Here is a 25,446-nt window from a genome sequence, read left to right as displayed (position 1 = left end):
GCTACATTAATTTAAAGCTTAATCATTTCATCACATTATTTATATAAATTACAGTTTTCTACTGTTATGGGAACAAATTTAATAACCATTGAGCATATATATCTTGGCGTGAGTAACCAATCATGATATGTCAGAGGATTTTGTAATAAGGAGAGTACTGTACACGATCCTATTCAAAAGAATGGAGTGGAAACCTTTTACAAATGTGTCAAGGGTAGACTATGCCTTCTGGTCATCCCAGCCACTGGGGGAGAACATCCCAAACCAGCCTGCTTTTCTCTCCACAGGAAGACTTTATCCGCCATATTTGTTGTCGCAGATTCGCCAGAAACCTTCCTCAAAACAAATAAAAATACGATTTTCAATTACTTATTCAATAAGTAATGTAGATATAAATAAATGCACATGTAACTCTTGGGGTATTACGTTTTATTTTACAAACATGGCGACGTCAACTGCAGGTAAGTACTCGATTCGATTGTTTACCTTTTCGTACAGTACTATGTCGAGAAATAACATTTCTTAGCTAGGTAAAAGTAGCAAGCTAGCCAACAGATGTAGTCAAATTACTCATGTAAAGTTTATTCTATGCTAAAAGTGGGGTACATAATTACCGTGACCAGCCACAACATTGACAGCACATTTATTGCAGCTAAATGTTCAGCCTAAAGTTATTAGATTTAGTTTGTAAAGAAAGTATTTATCACGAAACTGTTCCTGTTTCTCCCAGGGTTTAGCTAGCTTTATTCATACTGCTGAGGAGTCAGGAGTTCAACCATCTTTGCTGTTGCAGTGGTAGCTAAACCTGCCTGGAGAGCTACAGAGCAAACCAATAAACTATACTGCACTGACCTCATTCCATTTCTGTATTCCCAGCTTGTAGTTGCTAGGCTGGCTTGATCATGTAGGCCCTAGCTAGGGTTGAAATCAGTATTTTAACTGAAAGAAAGGTAGGTAGCTAGAGGAAAAATATACAGTCCCTGACCAAAGAATGAACCACGCAGAACGAACACTAAACACACGAGGAGACACACAAGCACAATGTAAAGGCCAATCCACTGCCAGCCTATTGAAAAGATCTCATTTCCATTGAAGTAATTTAGCAGACACTCTTCTCCAGAGCGACTTACGTTTTCATTCTCTTCTTTTTCTTGCGTACTGGTCCCCCGTGGAAATCGAACTCACAATTCTGGCGTTGCAAGCACCATGCTCTACCAACTGTCAATTCAACTGTCAATGTGTAATGATTTTATTATTGGGCCGTCAACCTTTTCCACAGTCAAATTTGTACATAAACACACATTAATCTTGGCCTGCCTGGCTGTTAATTCACAGGTGGGACTTCCTCCATCTTCATGTGTAAACTGTGCAACCTGTTCTCTCCACACCGAGCACAGCTCCTCTCCCATGTGTCTGAGAAGCACCACACAGAGGGGCTCAACCCTGATGACATCATTGTGGCCCTCATGCCATTGACAGCTCCACTGGAGAATGGTGGAGGTGAGCACCTCCTCAAAGCAACCAGGGATACTAATGGTGGTGATCACCTCTTCAAAGCAGCCAGGGATACTAATAGTTGAGCTGAGCACCTCTTCAAAGCAGCCAGGGATACTAAGGGTGGAGGTGAGCACCTCTTCAAAGCAACCAGGGATACTAAGGGTGGAGGTGGAGGTGAACACCTCTTCAAAGCAGACAGGGATACAAATGGTGGAGGTGAGCACCTCTTCAAAGCAACCAGAGATACTAAGGGTGGAGGTGAGCACCTCTTCAAAGCAACCAGGGATACTAAGGGTGGAGGTGGAGGTGAACACCTCTTCAAAGCAGACAGGGATACAAATGGTGGAGGTGAGCACCTCTTCAAAGCAACCAGGGATACTAAGGGTGGAGGTGAGCACCTCTTCAAAGCAACCAGGGATACTAAGGGTGGAGGTGAACACCTCTTCAAAGCAACCAGGGATACTAAGGGTGGAGGTGGAGGTGAACACCTCTTCAAAGCAACCAGGGATACTAATAGTTGAGGTGAGCACCTCTTCAAAGCAGACAGGGAAACTAATAGTTGAGGTGAGCACCTCTTCAAAGCAGCCAGGGATACTAATAGTTGAGGTGAGCACCTCTTCAAAGCAGCCAGGGACACTAATGGTGGAGGTGAGCACCTCTTCAAAGCAGCCAGGGATACTAAGGGTGGAGGTGAGCACCTCTTCAAAGCAGCCAGGGATACTAATAGTTGAGGTGAACACCTCTTCAAAGCAACCAGGGATACTAAGGGTGGAGGTGAGAACCTCTTCAAAGCAACCAGGGATACTAAGGGTGGAGGTGAACACCTCTTCAAAGCAACCAGGGATACTAACAACCGACCGTATTATGGTGTTTCTTTGTTTTTCAACGATCTGAATAATTGGCTACTCAGTGCCTCGGTAGTCCTTCAAACATTTGTAGCAGATTGTAATCCGATTTTGACAGCTCTTTTTAATCCAGGACTAGGCTTAATTTGTGTCTGGGAAACCGGCCCTATAGGTCTGTCTGTGTGTAATAGAGTGATTGATGGCAGTGATCATATTTCCCCCACAGATAGCCCTGTTAAGAGAAAACGAGGACGTCCTAAGGGCTCAACCAAGAAGATTGTAGCTGATGGGCCCATGACAGAGACTACTAGCCCCAACCAGAAAAAGCAGAAACAACAGAAAGTAGAGGCGCAATCAGAAGCTGGGCCAGTGGACGAGGAAGAACCAGAGGACAACAATGCCCTGGACTGCAAGAAGTGCAACCGTGTGTTCGGCAACAGACGACAGATCATGAAACACATCTGCTTGATGGACCTCAGAGAGGATGAGGATCAGGAGGAGGACAACGGTATGTGTGAAGTCAACTGTTTTATGTCTGTTTAGAATAGATCGGAATAGAATAGTGCTTTATGGTCCATCTAGGGATATGTCCCAAATGGCATCCTATTTCCTATATAGTTCACTACTTTTTACCAGGGCCCATACACGACATGGCCAAAGGTATGTGGACACCTGCTCATCAGACATCTCATTCCAAAATCATGGGCATTAATATGGAGTTGGTCCCCCCTTTTGCTGGTGTAACAGCCTCCACTCTTCTGGGAAGGCTTTCTACTAGATGTTGTTGGAACATTGCTGTGGGGACTTGCTTCCATTCAGCCACAAGACTGAGGTTGGGTGATTAGGCCTGGCTCGCAGTCTGCGTTCCAATTCATCCCAAAGGTGTTCGATGGGGTTGAGGTCAGGGCTTTTTGCAGACCAGTCAAGTTCTTCCACAACAATCTCGACAAACCATTTCTGTATGAACCTCTCTCTGTGTACGGGGGTATTGTCATGCTGAAACAGGAAAGAGTCTTCACCAAACTGTTGCCACAAAGTTGGAAGCACAGAATCATCTAGAATGTCATTGTATGCTGTAGCGTTAAGCTTTCCCTTCTCTGGAACTAAGGGGCCTAGCCCGAACCATGAAAAACAGCCCCAGACCATTATTCCTCCTCCACCAAACTTTACAGTTGGCACTATGCATTGGGACAGGTAGTGTTCTCCTGGCATCCACCAAACCCAGATTTGTCCATCAGACTGCCAGATGGTGAAGCGTGATTCCACTGCTCCAGAGTCCAATGGTGGCGAGCTTTACACCACTCCAGCCGAGGCTTGGCATTGTGCATGGGGATCTTAGGCTTATGTGCGGCTGCTCGGCCATGGAAACCCATTTCATGAAGCTCCCGACGAACAGTTATTGTGCTGACGTTGCTTCCAGAGGCAGTTTGGAACTCTGTAGTGAGTGTTGCAACAGAGGTTAGGCGATTTTTACGTGCCACGCACTTCAGCACTTGGCGGTCCCGTTCTGTGAGCATGTGTGGCCTACCACTTTGCGTCTGAGCCGTTGTTGCTCCTAGACGTTTCCACTTCCCAATAAAATCACTTACAGTTGACAGGGGCAGCTCTAGCAGGGCAGAAATTATACAAACTGACTTGTTGGAAAAGTGGCATCCAATGACGGTGCCACGTTGAAAGTCACTGAGTTCATCAGTAAGGCTGCCAATGTCTATCTATGGAGATGGCATGGATTGCATACACGCCCTTCCCGTCAAGCGTTCCACAGGGATGCTACCCCATGTTGACTCCAATGATCCCACAGTTGTGTCAAGTTGGCTGGATGTCCTTTGAGTGGTGGACCATTCTTGATACACACAGGAAACTGTTGAGCATGAAAAACCCAGCAGCGTTGCAGTTCTTGACACAATCTGGTTCTACTGGCACCTACTACCATACCCCATTCAAAGGCACTTAAATCTTTTGTCTTGCCTATTCACCCTCTGAATGGCACACATACAAAATCCATGTCTCTGATTGAAGTGGATTTAGCAAGTGACATCAATAAGGCATCATAGCTTTCACCTGGATTCATCTGGTCAATCATGGAAAGAGCTATGTTCACCATCTAAATGTCTATATCAATATGTTCACCATCTAAATGTCTATATCAATATGTTCACCATCTAAATGTCTATATCAATATGTTCACCATCTAAATGTCTATATCAATATGTTCACCATCTAAATGTCTATATCAATATGTTCACCATCTAAATGTCTATATCAATATGTTCACCATCTAAATGTCTATATCTATATGTTCACCATCTAAATGTCTGTCTATATGTTCACCATCTAAATGTCTATACCATCTAAATGTCTATCTATATGTTCACCATCTAAATGCCTGTCCATATGTTTACCATCTAAATGCCTATATCAATATGTTCACCATCTAAATCTCTGTATCAATATGTTCACCATTTAAATGTCTATATCAATATGTTCACCATTTAAATGTCTATATCTATACCATCTAAATGTCTATATATGTTCACCATCTAAATGTCTATCTGCTCTGTTTTATTGATTGATGCTTAGTTTTCATGATCTCTCCCCACAGACAAAGAGTTTGAGGCTCAACCTGGCGCAGCAGAAGGCAAAGAGGAGGATGGGGAGAGAAGCTCAAAGAGGCCACGGCCACTCCGCTCTGAGAGGGTTTCTCTTGTGAAGGAGCAGGAACCAGCAGGAGGCCCCAAGAACCCCATCATCAGTGTGGTTCTGACCGCTCATGAGGCACTTCCTGGTAAGTTACAACTACATTATCATCAGTGTGGTTCTGACCGCTCATGAGGCACTTCCTGGTAAGTTACAACTACATTATCATCAGTGTGGTTCTGACCGCTCATGAGGCACATTATCAGTGTGGTTCTGACCACTCATGAGGCACTTCCTGGTAAGCTACAACTATATTATGCCTGCGCCTCAAATGGCACCCTACTACCTACACGGTGTTATAATTTTGACCAGGGCCCATAGGGAATAGGCTGTAGGGAATAGGCTGTAGGGAATAGACTGTAGGGAATAGACTGTAGGGAATAGACTGTAGGGAATAGGCTGTAGGGAATAGGCTGTAGGGATTAGGCTGTAGGGATTAGGCTGTAGGGAATAGACTGTAGGGAATAGGCTGTAGGGAATAGGCTGTAGGGAATAGGCTGTAGGGAATAGGCTGTAGGGAATAGGCTGTAGGGAATAGGCTGTAGGGAATAGGCTGTAGGGAATAGGATGCACGTGGATCAACCAGAGGATCTTCAGATTTTATCCAGAAAAGTATAGATTCACAATGTTGCTGTTGGTACATTTTCAGAGTTTTATGTATGAAAAATCAAGAAAGTTTATAGTCTATGTATTCCCGATGACTTGTCTTTGTACCTAGGCTGTATAAACTTTTATCTGTCTGTGTATTTGTTTATTTAGGTGCGACAAGGATAGTGCCGATCGAGGCCACCCCGGCAGAGCCGGTTGCTCCAGCAGACACAGACCCTCAGGAGGCAGGACAGAAGAGAGGATTTCAGGAATATTCCATACAACAAGCTGCTTATGAAGTGCCATTAAAGTCAAACAGGTACAGACGTTTGGGTTGTTCACCACACAGCAGTTGAAGATGAAGTACCCAGACTGTATTGTGGCGTTAATAAACATAATGATGTATTGAGTGAACTGAATCAATGTAGTCTACAGTATTATCAAGCATTGGGAAATGTCATAGTCTATATGTAACACTTTAATGGATGTGTCAACAACAGATTTCAGCATTGTCACTGTAGATACAAACATCATGTTTTTGCTATAGCGCAAATATAATTTTGGCAAGTTATTTTGGAAAAAGAGCAACACATATTTGGTTCTACTGTATGTGTATTGCAACATCCCTCGTTCATACAGAATAGGACAGACCCAGTTGAAGATCTTCACCTGCGAATACTGCAACAAGGTCTTCAAGTTCCGCCACTCGTTGCAGGCCCATCTGCGAACCCACACCAACGAGAAACCCTTCAAGTGCCCACACTGTGACTACGCCAGTGCCATCAAAGCCAACCTCAGTGTTCACTTGCGCAAGCACACGGGAGAGAAGTTCAGCTGTGAACACTGCTCCTTCCAGTGCCTCAGCAAGGGCCACCTCAAGGTGCACGTGGAGAGAGTTCACCACAAGATCAAGCAGCACTGTCTCTTCTGCAAAAAGAAGTACTCTGATGTCAAGAACCTGCTGAAACACATGAGGGAGAGCCACGACCTAGAGGACAAGAAGGTGACGGACCTCTCTCTTTTTAAAAATCATATGCCTTTATACTGTCTTTATTATGAGATCTTATTGATGTAGATATTAATAACATGTATTATGATGTAGGTGAAGGACTCGTACCATGAGTATAGTCTACAGACCAGGGAAGGCAAGAGGCAGCTCCTCTACGACTGCCAGATCTGCGACCGCAAGTTCAAGAACGAGCTGGACCGTGACCGCCACATGATGGTTCACGGTAGCGAGAGGCCGTTCGGCTGCGAGCTGTGTGACCACGGCTGCACCAAGTTTCAGGCTCTCCAGGCTCACGTCCGTAAGCATCCCTTCCTCTACGTATGTGCCGCCTGCCAGCAGAAGTTTGTCAGCTCCGTGCGGCTGAAGGCCCACCTGAAGGAGGCTCACCCAGAGTCAGAGGAGGCGGTTGGGTTCTCAGAGTCCATCAACAGCAGCTTCTGTCTGCTGGAGCCGGGGGATGACATCAAGAGAGAGATGCTGAGACAGGATGAGATCAGGATGGCTGAGGAGCTATCTCTACTCAACGCCCAGCAGGAGGAGGAGGAGGCCCTCGCTGGTGACCCCTCAGAGGAACAGGAGGAGGCCCTCGCTGGTGACCCCTCAGAGGAACAGGAGGAGGCCCTCGCTGGTGACCCTTCAGAGGAACAGGAGGAGGCCCTCGCTGGTGACCCCTCAGAGGAACAGGAGGAGGAGGCCCTCGCTGGTGACTCCTCAGAGGAACAGGAGGAGGAGGCCCTCGCTGGTGACCCCTCAGAGGAACAGGAGGAGGAGGAGGAGGAGGCCCTCGCTGGTGACCCCTCAGAGGAGCAGGAGGAGGGGGAGGGAGAGGAACAGGAGGAGGGGGAGGGAGAGGAACAGGAGGAGGAGGAGGGGGAGGGAGAGGAACAGGAGGAGGGGGAGGGAGAGGAACAGGAGGAAGGACTGGGAGAGGGGGAAGAACAGGTGGTCCCTGATCTGGGGCCTGAGGAGACATGCGTGTTAAATCAACCTGCACAAGAGACTGAGACTCTACAAGACAGAACTGAACCAATCAGTCCTGAACAAACCCAGACAGCAAGCAAAGGCACGACCCAGGAAGTAATCAGTGAGGAGAGACCTGATAAGACACTGATGGAGGAAGACAAGCCTCATGGGGAGAATGACGTCATTGTGGCTGAACAAGACACTTTGGTAGAAAGGCCTTCAGGCAAGGAGGAGTCAGTGGTGGGCCACCAGCAGCATCCAGAAGAAGACAAAGGTTCTTCATCAACATCACAAGGTCACGTTGAGGAGACTCTCCGGTCTTTGGTTCTGATTCAGGGGGAGGTCATAGGTCAAACAAACGCTTCAGCTGGCCCACAAGGAGAAGATGGCACAACGGAGGAGAGGAGCGCTTTCCAACAGATTCTAGATAAGTTGCAGAAAAGGCAGCTGAACATGGTTGTCTTTGACAGAATCCGAAAAGTATACGGAGACCTGGAATGTGAATACTGTGGTAAGAATATATCACACAAATATATTGACATAGGAAACCATTTTCTAGCAGTATAAGTTGCATTTTTACAAGAGTTTGTAATTTGAGCTATTTCATCATTTCCTGTGTGTTGGTAATTCATCTGTAAACCAGCTGTTTTTTTTAAGCCACATGTGTTTTGTTGTTCCCCATCTAGGAAAGCTCTTCTGGTACCAAGTGCACTACAACATGCATGTGCGTACTCACACAAAAGAGCATCTACATTACTGTACCCAGTGCAGCTATTCGTCCATCACCAAGAACTGTCTGAAGCGTCATCTGATCCAGAGACACAGTAACATCCTGCTCCAGTGCCCCATGGAACACTGTCAGTACTGCACACCTGACAAGTACAAGCTGCAGGCCCACCTCAAAACACACTTTGACAATGTGAGTCTGGGGCCGGGGCCCAAATGGAACCCTACTTTTGACCAGGGCCCATAGGGGGTCACAATTATGATCATTATTACATTGAAATGTCTGTTTGTTGACGATTGTGGATTCTTAACATCATCAATTGAATCCAATATTAAAGGAGAAGAAAAGCGTTGCCTGCCCTGTGTGTGAGGAAACGTTCACTGAAGATAAACTCAAGCATCATATCAAGAACATTCATCCAGGTAAGAGACCGGAACTAAACCTACTCTTTAGTGTTCTATTACAACAGCAGAGTGTTAATCATGTTTAAATCCAAAAATATCATAGCCATTTCCTGATTGGAGCCAGGCAGGAAGGTAAGTAAGCCTCGTCAGAGCCAGAACGGCCCATAGGGCAGGAGCCTAATCCTGTTTCTGAATCTTGAGACAGCTTTAATGTACATGTACAGCCCCTGGACAGGACGCTGGCTATGTAGGTTAAACCATCTCTTATCTGCAGATACGCCGATGAATACAATCTCCGAGGCGCTTGGGGTACGGGTGCAGGTGAAGGGCTTGATCGGGAAGAGAGCGTCTAAGTGTCCTTACTGTGACAGCTACTTCATGAGGAACGGAGCTGATCTGCAGCAGCACATCTGGGCTCACCAAGGTAGGACAATCAAACTCATTAGGCTGCGTACCAAATGCCATCCTATTCCCTATAATGAGTTCTACTGTTGGACTCTGAGGTGGCCCGAAGTGGTTTTCTACACAATAGGCAATAGAAACTACCACACTTAACTTTTTAGAGGAACGTTTTGCTTGCAACGAATGTGATGTGTGCTTGTCTTATTGCTGTGATATGTGCTTGTCTTATCACTGTGATGTGTGCTTGTCTTATCGCTGTGATGTGTGCATGTCTTATCGCTGTGATGTGTGCTTGTCTTATCGCTGTGATGTGAGCTTGTCTTATCGCTGTGATGTGAGCTTATCTTATCGCTGTGATGTGAGCTTGTCTTATCGCTGTGATGTGTGCTTGTCTTGTCGCTGTGATGTGTGCTTGTCTTGTCGCTGTGATGTGTGCTTGTCTTATCGCTGTGATGTGTGCTTGTCTTATCGCTGTGATGTGTGCTTGTCTTATCGCTGTGATGTGTGCTTGTCTTATCGCTGTGATGTGTGCTTGTCTTGTCGATGTGTGCTTGTCTTGTCGCTGTGATGTGTGCTTGTCTTGTCGCTGTGGTGTGTGCTTGTCTTATCGCTGTGGTGTGTGCTTGTCTTATCGCTGTGATGTGTGCTTGTCTTGTCGCTATGATGTGTGCTTGTCTTGTCGCTGTGATGTGTGCTTGTCTTGTCGCTGTGATGTGTGCTTGTCTTATCGCTGTGATGTGTGCTTGTCTTATCGCTGTGATGAGTGCTTGTCTTATCGCTGTGATGAGTGCTTGTCTTGTCGCTGTGATGAGTGCTTGTCTTGTCGCTGTGATGTGTGCTTGTCTTGTCGCTGTGATGTGTGCTTGTCTTATCGCTGTGATGTGAGCTTGTCTTATCGCTGTGATGTGTGCTTGTCTTATCGCTGTGATGTGAGCTTGTCTTATCGCTGTGTTGTGTGCTTGTCTTATCGCTGTGATGTGAGCTTGTCTTATCGCTGTGATGTGTGCTTGTGATGTGTGCTTGTCTTATCGCTGTGATGTGTGCTTGTCTTATCGCTGTGATGTGTGCTTGTCTTATCGCTGTGATGTGAGCTTGTCTTATTGCTGTGATGTGTGCTTGTGATGTGTACTTGTCTTATCGCTGTGATGTGAGCTTGTCTTATCCCTGTGATGTGTGCTTGTGATGTGTGCTTGTCTTATCGCTGTGATGTGTGCTTGTCTTATCGCTGTGATGTGTGCTTGTCTTATCGCTGTGATGTGTGCTTGTCTTATCGCTGTGATGTGTGCTTGTCTTATCGCTGTGATGTGAGCTTGTCTTATTGCTGTGATGTGTGCTTGTGATGTGTACTTGTCTTATCGCTGTGATGTGTGCTTGTCTTATCGCTGTGATGTGTGCTTGTCTTGTCGCTGTGATGTGTGCTTGTCTTGTCGCTGTGATGTGTGCTTGTCTTGTCGCTGTGATGTGTGCTTGTCTTATCGCTGTGATGTGTGCTTGTCTTGTCGCTGTGATGTGTGCTTGTCTTGTCGCTGTGATGTGTGCTTGTCTTGTCGCTGTGATGTGTGCTTGTCTTATCGCTGTGATGTGTGCTTGTCTTGTCGCTGTGATGTGTGCTTGTCTTATCGCTGTGATGTGTGCTTGTCTTATCGCTGTGATGTGTGCTTGTCTTATCGCTGTGATGTGTGCTTGTCTTATCGCTGTGATGTGTGCTTGTCTTATCGCTGTGATGTGTGCTTGTCTTATCGCTGTGATGTGAGCTTGTCTTATTGCTGTGATGTGTGCTTGTGATGTGTACTTGTCTTATCGCTGTGATGTGTGCTTGTCTTATCGCTGTGATGTGTGCTTGTCTTGTCGCTGTGATGTGTGCTTGTCTTGTCGCTGTGATGTGTGCTTGTCTTGTCGCTGTGATGTGTGCTTGTCTTATCGCTGTGATGTGTGCTTGTCTTGTCGCTGTGATGTGTGCTTGTCTTGTCGCTGTGATGTGTGCTTGTCTTGTCGCTGTGATGTGTGCTTGTCTTATCGCTGTGATGTGTGCTTGTCTTGTCGCTGTGATGTGTGCTTGTCTTATCGCTGTGATGTGTGCTTGTCTTGTCGCTGTGATGTGTGCTTGTCTTATCGCTGTGATGTGTGCTTGTCTTATCGCTGTGATGTGTGCTTGTCTTATCGCTGTGATGTGTGCTTGTCTTATCGCTGTGATGTGTGCTTGTCTTGTCGCTGTGATGTGTGCTTGTCTTGTCGCTGTGATGTGTGCTTGTCTTGTCGCTGTGATGTGTGCTTGTCTTATCGCTGTGATGTGTGCTTGTCTTGTCGCTGTGATGTGTGCTTGTCTTATCGCTGTGATGTGTGCTTGTCTTATCGCTGTGATGTGTGCATGTCTTATCGCTGTGATGTGTGCTTGTCTTATCGCTGTGATGTGAGCTTGTCTTATCGCTGTGATGTGAGCTTATCTTATCGCTGTGATGTGAGCTTGTCTTATCGCTGTGATGTGTGCTTGTCTTATCGCTGTGATGTGAGCTTGTCTTATCGCTGTGATGTGAGCTTGTCTTATTGCTGTGATGTGTGCTTGTGATGTGTGCTTGTCTTATCGCTGTGATGTGTGCTTGTCTTGTCGCTGTGATGTGTGCTTGTCTTGTCGCTGTGATGTGTGCTTGTCTTATCGCTGTGATGTGAGCTTGTCTTATTGCTGTGATGTGTGCTTGTCTTATCGCTGTGATGTGTGCTTGTCTTATCGCTGTGATGTGTGCATGTCTTATCGCTGTGATGTGTGCTTGTCTTATCGCTGTGATGTGAGCTTATCTTATCACTGTGATGTGAGCTTGTCTTATCGCTGTGATGTGTGCTTGTCTTGTCGCTGTGATGTGTGCTTGTCTTGTCGCTGTGATGTGTGCTTGTCTTATCACTGTGATGTGTGCTTGTCTTATCGCTGTGATGTGTGCTTGTCTTATCGCTGTGATGTGTGCTTGTCTTATCGCTGTGATGTGTGCTTGTCTTGTCGCTGTGATGTGTGCTTGTCTTGTCGCTGTGATGTGTGCTTGTCTTGTCGCTGTGATGTGTGCTTGTCTTATCGCTGTGATGTGTGCTTGTCTTGTCGCTGTGATGTGTGCTTGTCTTGTCGCTGTGATGTGTGCTTGTCTTGTCGCTGTGATGTGTGCTTGTCTTATCGCTGTGATGTGTGCTTGTCTTGTCGCTGTGATGTGTGCTTGTCTTGTCGCTGTGATGTGTGCTTGTCTTGTCGCTGTGATGTGTGCTTGTCTTGTCGCTGTGATGTGTGCTTGTCTTATCGCTGTGATGTGTGCTTGTCTTATCGCTGTGATGTGTGCTTGTCTTATCGCTGTGATGTGTGCTTGTCTTATCGCACTGACTGTAAATCACTCTGGATTAGAGTGTCTGCTAAATAACTACTGACTGTAAATCACTCTGGATTAGAGTGTCTGCTAAATAACTACTGACTGTACATCACTCTGGATTAGAGTCTCTGCTAAATAACTACTGACTGTAAATCACTCTGGATTAGAGTGTCTGCTAAATAACTACTGACTGTAAATCACTCTGGATTAGAGTGTCTGCTAAATAACTACTGACTGTAAATCACTCTGGATTAGAGTGTCTGCTAAATAACTACTGACTGTAAATTACTCTGGATTAGAGTGTCTGCTAAATGACCAACATGTAAAAGCCACTGTATCTCTTCCCTGTTAGGAGTGAAGCCCTTCAAGTGTTCCCTGTGTGACTACGCCAGCCGCAGTAAGAGCAACCTGAAGGCCCACATGAGCAGACACACCACGGAGAAGACACACCTGTGTGACATGTGTGGCAAGAAGTTCAAGTCCAAGGTCACTCTGAAGAGCCACAAGCTGATGCACACAGAGGACGGTGAGAGAAAACCCACAAACGCTTTGAGATCTAGGATGAGTCCCAAATGGTACGCTATTCCCTATATAGTGCACTACTTTAGACCTGGTCAGAGTTCCTGGTCAAAAGTTGTGCACTATATAGGGCTCTGGTCAAAAGTTGTGCACTATATAGGGCTCTGGTCAATAGTAGTGCACTATATAGGGCTCTGGTCAATAGTAGTGCACTATATAGGGCTCTGGTCAATAGTAGTGCACTATATAGGGCTCTATATAGGACTCTGGTCAATAGTAGTGCACTATATAGGGCTCTATATAGGGCTCTGGTCAGAGTTCCTGGTCAAAAGTAGTGCACTATATAGGGCTCTGGTCAATAGTAGTGCACTATATAGGGCTCTGGTCAATAGTAGTGCACTATATACGGCTCTGGTCAAGAGTAGTGCACTATATAGGACTCTGGTCAAGAGTTCCTGGTCAAAAGTAGTGCACTATATAGGGCTCTGGTCAATAGTAGTGCAATATATAGGGCTCTGGTCAGAGTTCCTGGTCAATAGTAGTGCACTATATATGGAATAGGGAGCCATTTGGGATCTAGTTGGGCAGTTAACATTTAAGTATTTTAACTCTGACTGTACTAAGCAGCTGATGAGTCTGTCTCTGTACCTCCATACTGTAGGGTTAGGTATGTACCTCCATACGGTAGGGTTAGGTATGTACCTCCATGCTGTAGGGTTAGGTATGTCCCTCCATACTGTAGGGTTAGGTATGTCCCTCCATACTGTAGGGTTACTGTAGGGTTAGGTATGTCCCTCCATACTGTAGGGTTAGGTATGTCCCTCCATACTGTAGGGTTAGGTATGTACCTCCATACTGTAGGGTTAGGTATGTACCTCCATACTGTAGGGTTAGGTATGTCCCTCCATACTGTAGGGTTAGGTATGTACCTCCATACTGTAGGGTTACTGTAGGGTTAGGTATGTCCCTCCATACTGTAGGGTTAGGTATGTCCCTCCATACTGTAGGGTTAGGTATGTACCTCCATACTGTAGGGTTAGGTATGTACCTCCATACTGTAGGGTTAGGTATGTCCCTCCATACTGTAGGGTTACTGTAGGGTTAGGTATGTCCCTCCATACTGTAGGGTTAGGTATGTCCCTCCATACTGTAGGGTTAGGTATGTACCTCCATACTGTAGGGTTAGGTATGTCCCTCCATACTGTAGGGTTAGGTATGTACCTCCATACTGTAGGGTTAGGTATGTACCTCCATACTGTAGGGTTAGGTATGTCCCTCCATACTGTAGGGTTACTGTAGGGATAGGTATGTCCCTCCATACTGTAGGGTTACTGTAGGGTTAGGTATGTCCCTCCATACTGTAGGGTTAGGTATGTCCCTCCATACTGTAGGGTTAGGTATGTCCCTCCATACTGTAGGGTTACTGTAGGGTTAGGTATGTCCCTCCATACTGTAGGGTTAGGTATGTCCCTCCATACTGTAGGGTTAGGTATGTCCCTCCATACTGTAGGGTTAGGTATGTACCTCCATACTGTAGGGTTAGGTATGTCCCTCCATACTGTAGGGTTAGGTATGTACCTCGTTACTGTAGGGTTAGGTATGTACCTCCATACTGTAGGGTTAGGTATGTCCCTCCATACTGTAGGGTTAGGTATGTCCCTCCATACTGTAGGGTTAGGTATGTACCTCCATACTGTAGGGTTAGGTATGTCCCTCCATACTGTAGGGTTAGGTATGTCCCTCCATACTGTAGGGTTAGGTATGTCCCTCCATACTGTAGGGTTAGGTATGTACCTCCCATACTGTAGGGTTAGGTATGTCCCTCCATACTGTAGGGTTACTGTAGGGATAGGTATGTCCCTCCATACTGTAGGGTTAGGTATGTCCCTCCATACTGTAGGGTTACTGTAGGGTTAGGTATGTACCTCCATACTGTAGGGTTACTGTAGGGTTAGGTATGTACCTCCATACTGTAGGGTTACTGTAGGGTTAGGTATGTCCTTCCATACTGTAGGGTTACTGTAGGGTTAGGTATGTCCCTCCATACTGTAGGGTTACTGTAGGGTTAGGTATGTACCTCCATACTGTAGGGTTACTGTAGGGTTAGGTATGTCCCTCCATACTGTAGGGTTAGGTATGTCCCTCCATACTGTAGGGTTAGGTATGTACCTCCATACTGTAGGGTTAGGTATGTCCTTCCATACTGTAGGGTTAGGTATGTCCCTCCATACTGTAGGGTTAGGTATGTCCCTCCGTACTGTAGGGTTAGGTATGTCCCTCCATACTGTAGGGTTAGGTATGTCCCTCAATACTGTAGGGTTAGGTATGTCCCTCCGTACTGTAGGGTTAGGTATGTCCCTCCATACTGTAGGGTTAGGTATGTCCCTCCATACTGTAGGGTTAGGTATGTCCCTCAATACTGTAGGGTTAGGTATGTCCCTCAATACTGTAGGGTTAGGTATGTACAGAGTGTGATTACAGTGCTGATGAGTATTGTCATCCTGTCTCTGTCCCTCCATACTGTAGGGTTAGGTATGTACAGAGTGTGATTACAGTGCTGATGAGTATTGTCATCCTGTCTCTGTCCCTCCATACTGTAGGGTTAGGTATGTACAGAGTGTGATTACAGTGCTGATGAGTATTGTCATCCTGTCTCTGTCCCTCCATACTGTAGGGTTAGGTATGTACAGAGTGTGATTACAGTGCTGATGAGTATTGTCATCCTGTCTTTGTCCCTCCATACTGTAGGGTTAGGTATGTACAGAGTGTGATTACAGTGCTGATGAGTATTGTCATCCTGTCTCTGTCCCTCCATACTGTAGGGTTAGGTATGTACAGAGTGTGATTACAGTGCTGATGAGTATTGTCATCCTGTCTCTGTCCCTCCATACTGTAGGCAAGCAGTACCAATGTACAGAGTGTGATTACAGCGCTGCACAGAAACCTCTACTGGTACGACACATGGAGCAGCACGCCTCTTTCAAGGTAGTCAGAAGAGGGCCGTCTCTCTATATAAAGCTTTTATAATACAGTCACTAGCATCAACGTATCAACACCAGCCTCTAACAGGTTCAACTTCCACTACCATGAAATACATTTGGACAGCTTAAGGGAGCAGCACAATGTTCCCTCAGAAAAAAAAGGACCCTTTCTAGTCTTCATTATTGAAGCCAATTGAAATGTGTTTTCCACAGCCCTACCGCTGCGGCCACTGTCACTACTCCTGTAACATAGCAGGACCCCTGAAGAGACATTACAGCAAGAAGCACCCCAACCAGGAGTACTGTAATGCAGGGCCTGGGCCAGCCACCTCTGAGGCTGTGGAGCAGCAAGGTGAGTGGCTCAGCAGAGACACACCGATCTCTGTGTCTCATACTGTACCAACCAGGAGTACTGTAACGCAGGGCCTGGGCCAGCCACCTCTGAGGCTGTGGAGCAGCAAGGTGAGTGGCTCAGCAGAGACACACCGATCTCTGTGTCTCATACTGTACCAACCAGGAGTACTGTAACGCAGGGCCTGGGCCAGCCACCTCTGAGGCTGTGGAGCAGCAAGGTGAGTGGCTCAGCAGAGACACACCGATCTCTGTGTCTCATACTGTACCAACCAGGAGTACTGTAACGCAGGGCCTGGGCCAGCCACCTCTGAGGCTGTGGAGCAGCAAGGTGAGTGGCTCAGCAGAGACACACCGATCTCTGTGTCTCATACTGTACCAAACAGGAGTACTGTAACGCAGGGCCTGGGCCAGCCACCTCTGAGGCTGTGGAGCAGCAAGGTGAGTCGCTCAGCAGAGACACACTTAGAAGACGCTCTTATCCAGAAAGACTCAGTCAATGTATTCAACTAAGTTTAAAAGGGAAAAACAAGTATTGTTGTCTCTACCTTCTTGCCCATTGTGCTGTTGTCTCTACCTTCTTGCCCATTGTGCTGTTGTCTCTACCTTCTTGCCCATTGTGCTGTTGTCTCTACCTTCTTGCCCATTGTGCTGTTGTCTCTACCTTCTTGCCCATTGTGCTGTTGTCTCTACCTTCTTGCCCATTGTGCTGTTGTCTCTACCTTCTTGCCCATTGTGCTGTTGTCTCTACCTTCTTGCCCATTGTGCTGTTGTCTCTACCTTCTTGCCCATTGTGCTGTTGTCTCTACCTTCTTGCCCATTGTGCTGTTGTCTCTACCTTCTTGCCCATTGTGCTGTTGTCTCTACCTTCTTGCCCATTGTGCTGTTGTCTCTACCTTCTTGCCCATTGTGCTGTTGTCTCTACCTTCTTGCCCATTGTGCTGTTGTCTCTACCTTCTTGCCCATTGTGCTGTTGTCTCTACCTTCTTGCCCATTGTGCTGTTGTCTCTACCTTCTTGCCCATTGTGCTGTTGTCTCTACCTTCTTGCCCATTGTGCTGTTGTCTCTACCTTCTTGCCCATTGTGCTGTTGTCTCTACCTTTGTGTTGCTGCCTTGCTATGTTGTTGTCTTAGGTCTCTCTTTATGTCGTGGTGTGTTTTGTCCTATATATATATATATTATTATTATTATTTTTATCAATCCCAGCCACCGTCCCCGCAGGAGGTATTTTGCCTTTTGGTAGGCCGTCATTGTAAATAAGAATTTGTTCTTAACTGACTTGCCTAGTTAAATAAATAAATCAGTCATGTCAGTTCCAGTAGACCCATCTCCAAAATAAAACCTGGAATCAGTCTTTACTCAGTAGAACAGAGGACCCGGAATCAGTCTTTACTCAGTAGAACAGAGGACCTGGAATCAGTCTTTACTCAATAGAACAGAGGACCTGGAATCAGTCTTTACTCAGTAGAACAGAGGACCCGGAATCAGTCTTTACTCAGTAGAACAGAGGACCCGGAATCAGTCTTTACTCAGTAGAACAGAGGACCCGGAATCAGTCTTTACTCAGTAGAACAGAGGACCCGGAATCAGTTTTTACTCAGTAGAACAGAGGACCCGGAATCAGTCTTTACTCAGTAGAACAGAGGACCCGGAATCAGTCTTTACTCAGTAGAACAGAGGGCATGGATTCAGTCTTTACTCAGTAGAACAGAGGACATGGAATCAGTCTTTACTCAGTAGAACAGAGGACCTGGAATCAGTCTTTACTCAGTAGAACAGAGGACATGGAATCAGTCTTTACTCAGTAGAACAGAGGACCTGGAATCAGTCTTTACTCAGTAGAACAGAGGACCTGGAATCAGTCTTTACTCAGGAAAACAGAGGACCTGGAATGAAGTGTCCATCTCTAGGTAGAGTGAAGTGTCCCATATCTCTAGGTGGAGTGAAGTGTCCTATATCTCTAGGTAGAGTGAAGTGTCCTATATCTCTAGGTGGAGTGAAGTGTCCTGTATCTCTAGGTGGAGTGAAGTGTCCTGTATCTCTAGGTGGAGTGAAGTGTCCTATATCTCTAGGTGGAGTGAAGTGTCCTGTGTGTGACTGTCCTATATCTCTAGGTGGAGTGAAGTGTCCTGTATCTCTAGGTAGAGTGAAGTGTCCATCTCTAGGTAGAGTGAAGTGTCCTATATCTCTAGGTGGAGTGAAGTGTCCTATATCTCTAGGTAGAGTGAAGTGTCCTATATCTCTAGGTGGAGTGAAGTGTCCTGTATCTCTAGGTGGAGTGAAGTGTCCTGTATCTCTAGGTGGAGTGAAGTGTCCTGTATCTCTAGGTGGAGTGAAGTGTCCTGTATCTCTAGGTGGAGTGAAGTGTCCTGTATCTCTAGGTGGAGTGAAGTGTCCTGTATCTCTAGGTGGAGTGAAGTGTCCTGTATCTCTAGGTGGAGTGAAGTGTCCTGTATCTCTAGGTGGAGTGAAGTGTCCTGTATCTCTAGGTAGAGTGAAGTGTCCTATATCTCTAGGTGGAGTGAAGTGTCCTATATCTCTAGGTGGAGTGAAGTGTCCTGTATCTCTAGGTAGAGTGAAGTGTCCTATATCTCTAGGTGGAGTGAAGTGTCCTGTGTGTGACTGTCCTGTATCTCTAGGTGGAGTGAAGTGTCCTGTGTGTGACTATGTCCTATATCTCTAGGTGGAGTGAAGTGTCCTGTGTGTGACTGTCCTGTATCTCTAGGTGGAGTGAAGTGTCCTGTGTGTGACTATGTCCTATATCTCTAGGTGGAGTGAAGTGTCCTGTGTGTGACTGTCCTGTATCTCTAGGTAGAGTTAAGTGTCCTGTGTGTGACTGTCCTATATCTCTAGGTGGAGTGAAGTGTCCTGTGTGTGACTGTCCTGTATCTCTAGGTAGAGTGAAGTGTCCTGTGTGTGACTGTCCTGTATCTCTAGGTGGAGTGAAGTGTCCTGTATCTCTAGGTGGAGTGAAGTGTCCTGTATCTCTAGGTGGAGTGAAGTGTCCTGTATCTCTAGGTGGAGTGAAGTGTCCTGTATCTCTAGGTGGAGTGAAGTGTCCTGTATCTCTAGGTGGAGTGAAGTGTCCTGTATCTCTAGGTAGAGTGAAGTGTCCTATATCTCTAGGTGGAGTGAAGTGTCCTATATCTCTAGGTGGAGTGAAGTGTCCTGTATCTCTAGGTAGAGTGAAGTGTCCTATATCTCTAGGTGGAGTGAAGTGTCCTGTGTGTGACTGTCCTGTATCTCTAGGTGGAGTGAAGTGTCCTGTGTGTGACTATGTCCTATATCTCTAGGTGGAGTGAAGTGTCCTGTGTGTGACTGTCCTGTATCTCTAGGTAGAGTTAAGTGTCCTGTGTGTGACTGTCCTATATCTCTAGGTGGAGTGAAGTGTCCTGTGTGTGACTGTCCTGTATCTCTAGGTAGAGTGAAGTGTCCTGTGTGTGACTGTCCTATATCTCTAGGTGGAGTGAAGTGTCCTGTGTGTGACTATGTCCTATATTTCTAGGTGGAGTGAAGTGTCCTGTATCTCTAGGTAGAGTGAAGTGTCCTGTGTGTGACTGTTCTATATCTCTAGGTGGAGTGAAGTGTCCTGTGTGTGACTATGTCCTATATTTCTAGGTGGAGTGAAGTGTCCTGTGTGTGACTATGTGTACGGTACCAAGTGGGAGATGAACAGACACCTGAAGAACAAGCATGGCCTCAAAGTGATTCAGAGTGACGTGCTTGGTCTCAACCAATGGGAGGTAAGGTTTCATACTCTCCTATATATATGGTCAATATTAAGATGTTTTTCTGTCTAGACACCGTGTTGTGTGTGTGTGTTCTGAGGTGGTGGAGCAGTCGGTGGAGGAGCCCCTTACCCAGTACCTCCACATCACTGAGACAGAGGACCCTCAGGGGACCGAAGCTGCCGTGTCGGCCCTCCAGGATCTCAGGTTCACAGAGAACGGTTAGGACAAGTTAGCCTGATCCCAGATCTGTTTGTACTCTTGCCAACACCATTTGGCTCCTTGTTAAGCCACATACAACAGAGTGACAAAGAGTTGATATATCCTTGGTTTCACTCACTGTGTTTAATGTATTGGAGTGCTCTGCTTAGGGGTGGTGGCGACCACCACAGAAGGGCTGGATCCCACAGCGGTTAACATCCTGCAGCAGATCATTGAGCTGGGGGCAGAGTCTAATGATGCCACAGCAGCCTCCATGGTGGCCATGGTCCCTGGCAGAGTGACCGTGGTGGAGCAGGTAAGAGCAGTGTCAAAAGTAGTGCACTATAAAGGGAATAGGGTGCCAATAGTGCACTACTTTTGACCAGGGCTCTCTTGGTCAAACTTAGTGCACTATAAAAGGGAATATGGTGCTTGGGCCCTTGTCAATAGGGAATATGAGTTTGAGTTTATTTTTATTTTTACAGGGACAGTGCACATTAATCAACGTTTCAGTAAAAGTGCCGATTTTAGCCAGCCAGCTAATTTTCAACCGCAGTCCCTGGGCAGGTTATTAAAAACAATTACAATATAGACAATAGCAACATAGAACAGGCAAGACATAGCAACATAGGACAAGCAAGACATAGCATACAGACAGAGCAACATAGGACAAGCAAGACATAGCATACAGACAGAGCAACATAGGACAAGCAAGACGTAGCATACAGACAGAGCAACATAGGACAAGCAAGACGTAGCATACAGACAGAGCAACATAGGACAAGCAAGACATAGCATACAGACAGAGCAACATAGGACAAGCAAGACGTAGCATACAGACAGAGCAACATAGAACAAAAAGCAGCAAGTCAAAATTCATAAAAGCAACAAAGTGTTTCCACACCTCACAAGCTACAGACAACAGACAACATGGAGAGCGGCAACATACTGCTAGGGACCATGTTCACAAATCTGATTGACCTTTAGCCATGTCTTCAAGCATTTTGTGAAAGTGTGATATGTGGTGCAGTTATGTGTGTCTGATGGCAGTGTATTCCAGACATGGGAAGCTCTCACAGAGAATGCAGATTTACTAAAGGTGCTTTTCCTTAAGGGAACTATACAGTCACCTCTCATGGCAGACCTTGTGGATCTGCTGCCATATGTCTGGGTTTTCTGTTTAACAAAAATATTGAGTGGAGGGGGAGCCAGGCCATTAAGGATCTTGAATACAAGTCATGCGTCGGTGTATTGCACAAGATTTTCCCAACTCAAGAGCTCATGCTTTCTAAGGATGTGACAATGATGATGGCTATTGGGCTTCCTATCAAGCACTTTGAGAGCCTGTTTGTAGACAGACTGAATAGGTTTTAATGTTGTACAGCAAGCTTGGGCCCAACTAGTCAAGCAGTATGTTAAGTGGGGGAGTATCATAGATTTGAAGTACAGTTTTGCTACCTCTGTAGTCAAACAATTTCGTATAAATCGGAAATTAGCTAGGTTGAATTTGGTTATTTGTTGCCATTTAGGACATACCACTCCAATCCTCTTTCCAACATCTTCCAGGTGGCTGAGGAGGAGGAGCAGGGGAGCCACACTGTGATGATCCAGGACCCCTTCCAGCAGGCAGCCTCCATGGGGCTGGGTGAGGAGCACCATCTGGTGGTGTCGTCTGATGATGTGGAGGGCATGGAGACGGTCACCGTGTACACTCAGGGAGAGGACGCCTCCCAGTTCATCGTCTATGTCCAAGAGGCTGTGCAGACTGAGGAGCATACTGTGGAATCTATCTGAGCAGTTGGTGCAGGCATGGAGGAGCAGTCAACAGTTTCATCCCGGGTCATTCAGTAGGTGGAAGACATTTTTAACACGGGGAGATATTATCTGAACTTGTCCAATTAGAACACAGATTTGCATTGTTCCGTTGCTAGACATTTTTCTACAGTGTGCCCTATTGAACTCCACCCTGGCTTGCTCTATGAAACCCACAACCAATCTCCAATGGCTTTGATTGGAATAACATAGTGGCTTGAAATGTATCATTTCATCGCTTATGCCTTTTCTCTGTGATTAGCATATTCTTACATTAATTCAACTTAATATAGCAAAGGATTTTCTTAGAAAACAAGATTTTGGAATGTACTGTTTATACAAGTGTATAAGTCATTTAGTAAGGGGATCATTCAAATATTCATGGCGGGATTCAATCTGTAACGCTGTGGACAATGAGCCTTTGAAAGGCTTCGTCACCGCGTTCACAGAGATCACATTCAAGGCAAACGCTACAGAGGACGCCTTATTTCGGAAATGACCTTTTAAAAATATCAAGAGCCTTTTCAGATTGCATCTCGGGCCTTTTACTTAACTTACAACATAGTTGCAGTTTTTGCATGATGTGCCTTTAATGTTTACAACAGATCATTTACAGGACTGGATTGGTGATCATGTTTTTCTATATACACCCCCCCCCCATCCTGTTGACTAATTTCTACACCTATTGGAATGGTAGTCAATGAACAATTAAACGTATCATGACAAACTCAATACCTTGAAAGTGTTTATTGACATGAACAATTCACCCATGTCTGATCTCTGGTGTAAAACTACCAAAACACACATGTAAGAAGAGGGGATCTCCAGAACACTGGTCATTCATGTTGCCTTCCAATGCTCCTCGGAAGTGAGAAATACAAGGTTCCGAAGGCGAAACAAACCACTTGGAATGACTCTCCCAAGTTGGACTTCTGAATAGGAAAGTCTGTGATGGAGATGATAGTTGTGATGTTTCGTCACTGACATTTCACCTTTTCAACTAAGGATCTAGGACTTCCTGCTCTCCTCAGCCATGAGTTCTCTGACCTGGTCGTCTTCCTGGCTGAATGCCCGGCCGTCCTCCTCCTCCCTCTCCTGACCCTGGCTGTGCCTGGACAGAAGGTACTCCTTAGGAGTGATGTCATCATCAACGGGCCGTTTAGACTTCTTCTTCTTCTCCATTATCTTCTGCTTCCTGTACTCTGCCAGCACCTCCAGCTGCTGCATTGTGAGCTCTGGTGCCAGGGTGTTTGAGGTAGTGTCTTTGACCCTCAGTTTGTAGTCCAGGATCTGTTTGTTGAGAGCGTCGTGGTCAACCCCGAACAGCACAGGTTTTTTAGATGTGGTGGGCTGTCCTGATTCCACTTCATGTAGTTGTTCTCTGGAAGAAATTAGATGTAATTATGTCAACTTCAAAAATTCACTTGACTGTATTTACTATTTGTGCCCCAGTCATCAGATTCTCACCCCAGACCATCTTCAGGACCAAAGTCAGCCATCTTGAGTAGGTTTTCAACCTAACAGCACAGTCCACAAGCACAAAGTCCATCAGCACAGTCTTTCATAAAATGTTGAATATTGTTTGTGGTCTAATGAATATGAAATGCCAATTACCTCAGACATGGCTGCGTACTGTTTATCCTTTATGAAAACCAAAGGAGGGACACCACCAAGGGTTTGATGAGCCATAATGAGGTACCTGTTAACAACAGAACAGCACAGGGGTTCTCTCTAACATCATCCTGAAACCACCTAGCCCGAGTGTCAGTCTCCGTGTGCTATCCTGCCAACTCCTTGACATGGACCGTTGGCAAGAACACATAGATCTGGAACCAGGCTAGAAACAATCACCACAGAAAGAGAAGAGTACTGCTATTTTCCTGAGAGAGTGCTTACCTTATACGAGGACTGCTCTTGTCCAGTGCTTGCTGAATCTGGTCATCCCTCTCTGACACACCACTGGTTTTCCAATAGACCCGGCAACTAGAGAAGTCTGCAGGCAGTGACACCTGATGTGACACACACGCAATATTATAAAAACTCAAACAGGCAGTGCTGAGAGGGATAGAATGTACACAATACTAGCACCAATTTTATGAAGCTACTTTGCATTACCAAAATGTCATTGAATATTTCAGTCCAAGCTGAAGTACTTCCTAGCCTAGTCCCAGATTGTGCTCAATGCTGTCATTGTCCAGCCAAACATGACAATGCGTGACAGGGAGTTGGCATGATTGCACAAACACACCGGGCACTCAGGCTAGGTTATTCCTACCCTTGAGATGTCCACACTGTAGTTGTAGACCTCATAGTTGACTTCGGGGGAACTCAGTAGATCAGTGATGGCCTTGTACAGGATGGAGTTGAGGACTCTGGTGCGCATGTTGTCCTCTTGGCTTCGTTTCTTAGGTGGCTTCAGAGCACTGAGCTGACTGGACGGTGGCCCCTGTCAGAATTACAAAGGTTAAAATGTGAAACCGGATACAGCAAGCCTGAGTGCCAGTCTGTTTCTACTGTCCTGACAACTCGTATGGAATTGTTATGCCAATGACAACAGATCAGGGACCAGGCTGAGAATAAGCATAATTACAATCTAAAATCATGACATGAGACAGTACCAACCTGGGGCGGTGTTTCATACCAGAGCTTCTTCCTGTTGAAGACATGCAATGAAGAAAACGTTACTCAAGTCATAGCAGAAGAGGAGCCTGGTACCTGATCCGTTTGTGCTCATGCTAACAACTTGTTATTGTCGAGCCAAACATGCTTGGCGTGACAAGGATTTGACATGACGGCTCAGACTAAACAGGCTAGCAAGACATGATGAATCAAATCAGACAACAACAAGAGCTTGCTACCAAAACGTCAAACCATAACGTTCTCTTACTTTGTTTTGTTGACAAACTTCCTCAACAGGTTTTTACCAGCACACTTGGAAGAAGTGTGAAAATCTCTTCTGTCATGACAAACTGATGAGACCGAACGGCGCTCGCGGTTCAAATGATGGACTCGATGCTGAGGATCAAGTTCGACACTGCCGCTGGTCCGTTTCATCATAGCCATACAACTGCTCGCGTAATGCTGAACAACTAGACATTGCTTTACTCTTGAGTATGTATTAATACCAAACATAATTAATGTTACTCAACCCTTTAAAAAAAAAAGCTTGTGATTTTCTTCGGTCGCACACCAGCTACCTAGCTAGCATGTATATAAACATCACTCTGCACAACTAGTAATGTCTGTCTGAAGAATGGGTTAAGGCAGAAGCAATCGTTGTCAAAGCGACTTATTTTTTGGTATTGTGGCAAACAAATGTAATAGGTGTAGGCCGCCACCTACTGTATTGGCTGTGTATCCGCCTACTATTCTGTAGT

General features: G+C 45.9%; 2 protein-coding genes across 2 annotated transcripts; one reads left to right on the top strand and one right to left on the bottom strand.

The window, feature by feature from the left end:
- Positions 1 to 84: 84 nt before the first annotated feature.
- Positions 85 to 22,801, top strand: LOC109876926 (zinc finger protein ZFAT). The gene is made up of 18 exons (XM_031811813.1): positions 85 to 461; positions 1,336 to 1,500; positions 2,569 to 2,850; positions 4,945 to 5,127; positions 5,799 to 5,946; positions 6,267 to 6,630; positions 6,730 to 7,416; positions 7,483 to 8,110; positions 8,286 to 8,518; positions 8,664 to 8,748; positions 9,005 to 9,154; positions 12,829 to 13,002; positions 15,892 to 15,980; positions 16,190 to 16,328; positions 19,947 to 20,071; positions 20,157 to 20,277; positions 20,428 to 20,573; positions 21,824 to 22,801. Exons 1-18 carry the CDS (start codon positions 128 to 130, stop codon positions 22,049 to 22,051), a joined length of 4,281 nt encoding a protein of 1,426 aa, XP_031667673.1. The 5' UTR covers positions 85 to 127; the 3' UTR covers positions 22,052 to 22,801.
- Positions 22,802 to 25,375, bottom strand: LOC109877618 (putative ribosome-binding factor A, mitochondrial). The gene is made up of 7 exons (XM_031812114.1): positions 24,957 to 25,375; positions 24,692 to 24,722; positions 24,345 to 24,515; positions 23,966 to 24,078; positions 23,684 to 23,768; positions 23,537 to 23,586; positions 22,802 to 23,450 (listed from the first exon to the last, which is right to left on the bottom strand). Exons 1-7 carry the CDS (start codon positions 25,199 to 25,201, stop codon positions 23,078 to 23,080), a joined length of 1,068 nt encoding a protein of 355 aa, XP_031667974.1. The 5' UTR covers positions 25,202 to 25,375; the 3' UTR covers positions 22,802 to 23,077.
- Positions 25,376 to 25,446: the final 71 nt, after the last annotated feature.

This window comes from Oncorhynchus kisutch, unplaced genomic scaffold (assembly GCF_002021735.2).
Source record: "Oncorhynchus kisutch isolate 150728-3 unplaced genomic scaffold, Okis_V2 Okis02a-Okis13b_hom, whole genome shotgun sequence".
Classification (NCBI taxonomy): domain Eukaryota; kingdom Metazoa; phylum Chordata; class Actinopteri; order Salmoniformes; family Salmonidae; genus Oncorhynchus; species Oncorhynchus kisutch.
This window is presented reverse-complemented; position numbering and strand designations above follow the sequence as displayed.

Coding starts and splice junctions, on each gene's coding strand:
- LOC109877618 (XM_031812114.1), bottom strand. CDS start 25,201: ATGTTTGGTATTAATACATACTCAAGAGTAAAGCAATGTCTAGTTGTT. Junction 24,516..24,691: donor GGTATGAAACACCGCCCCAG/GTTGGTACTGTC, acceptor TAATTCTGACAG/GGGCCACCGTCCAGTCAGCT. Junction 23,451..23,536: donor GGTCCTGAAGATGGTCTGGG/GTGAGAATCTGA, acceptor AATTTCTTCCAG/AGAACAACTACATGAAGTGG.
- LOC109876926 (XM_031811813.1), top strand. CDS start 128: ATGTCAGAGGATTTTGTAATAAGGAGAGTACTGTACACGATCCTATTC. Junction 7,417..7,482: donor AGGAGGAGGAGGAGGAGGAG/GCCCTCGCTGGT, acceptor GAGGAGGGGGAG/GGAGAGGAACAGGAGGAGGA. Junction 20,574..21,823: donor GAGTGACCGTGGTGGAGCAG/GTAAGAGCAGTG, acceptor AACATCTTCCAG/GTGGCTGAGGAGGAGGAGCA.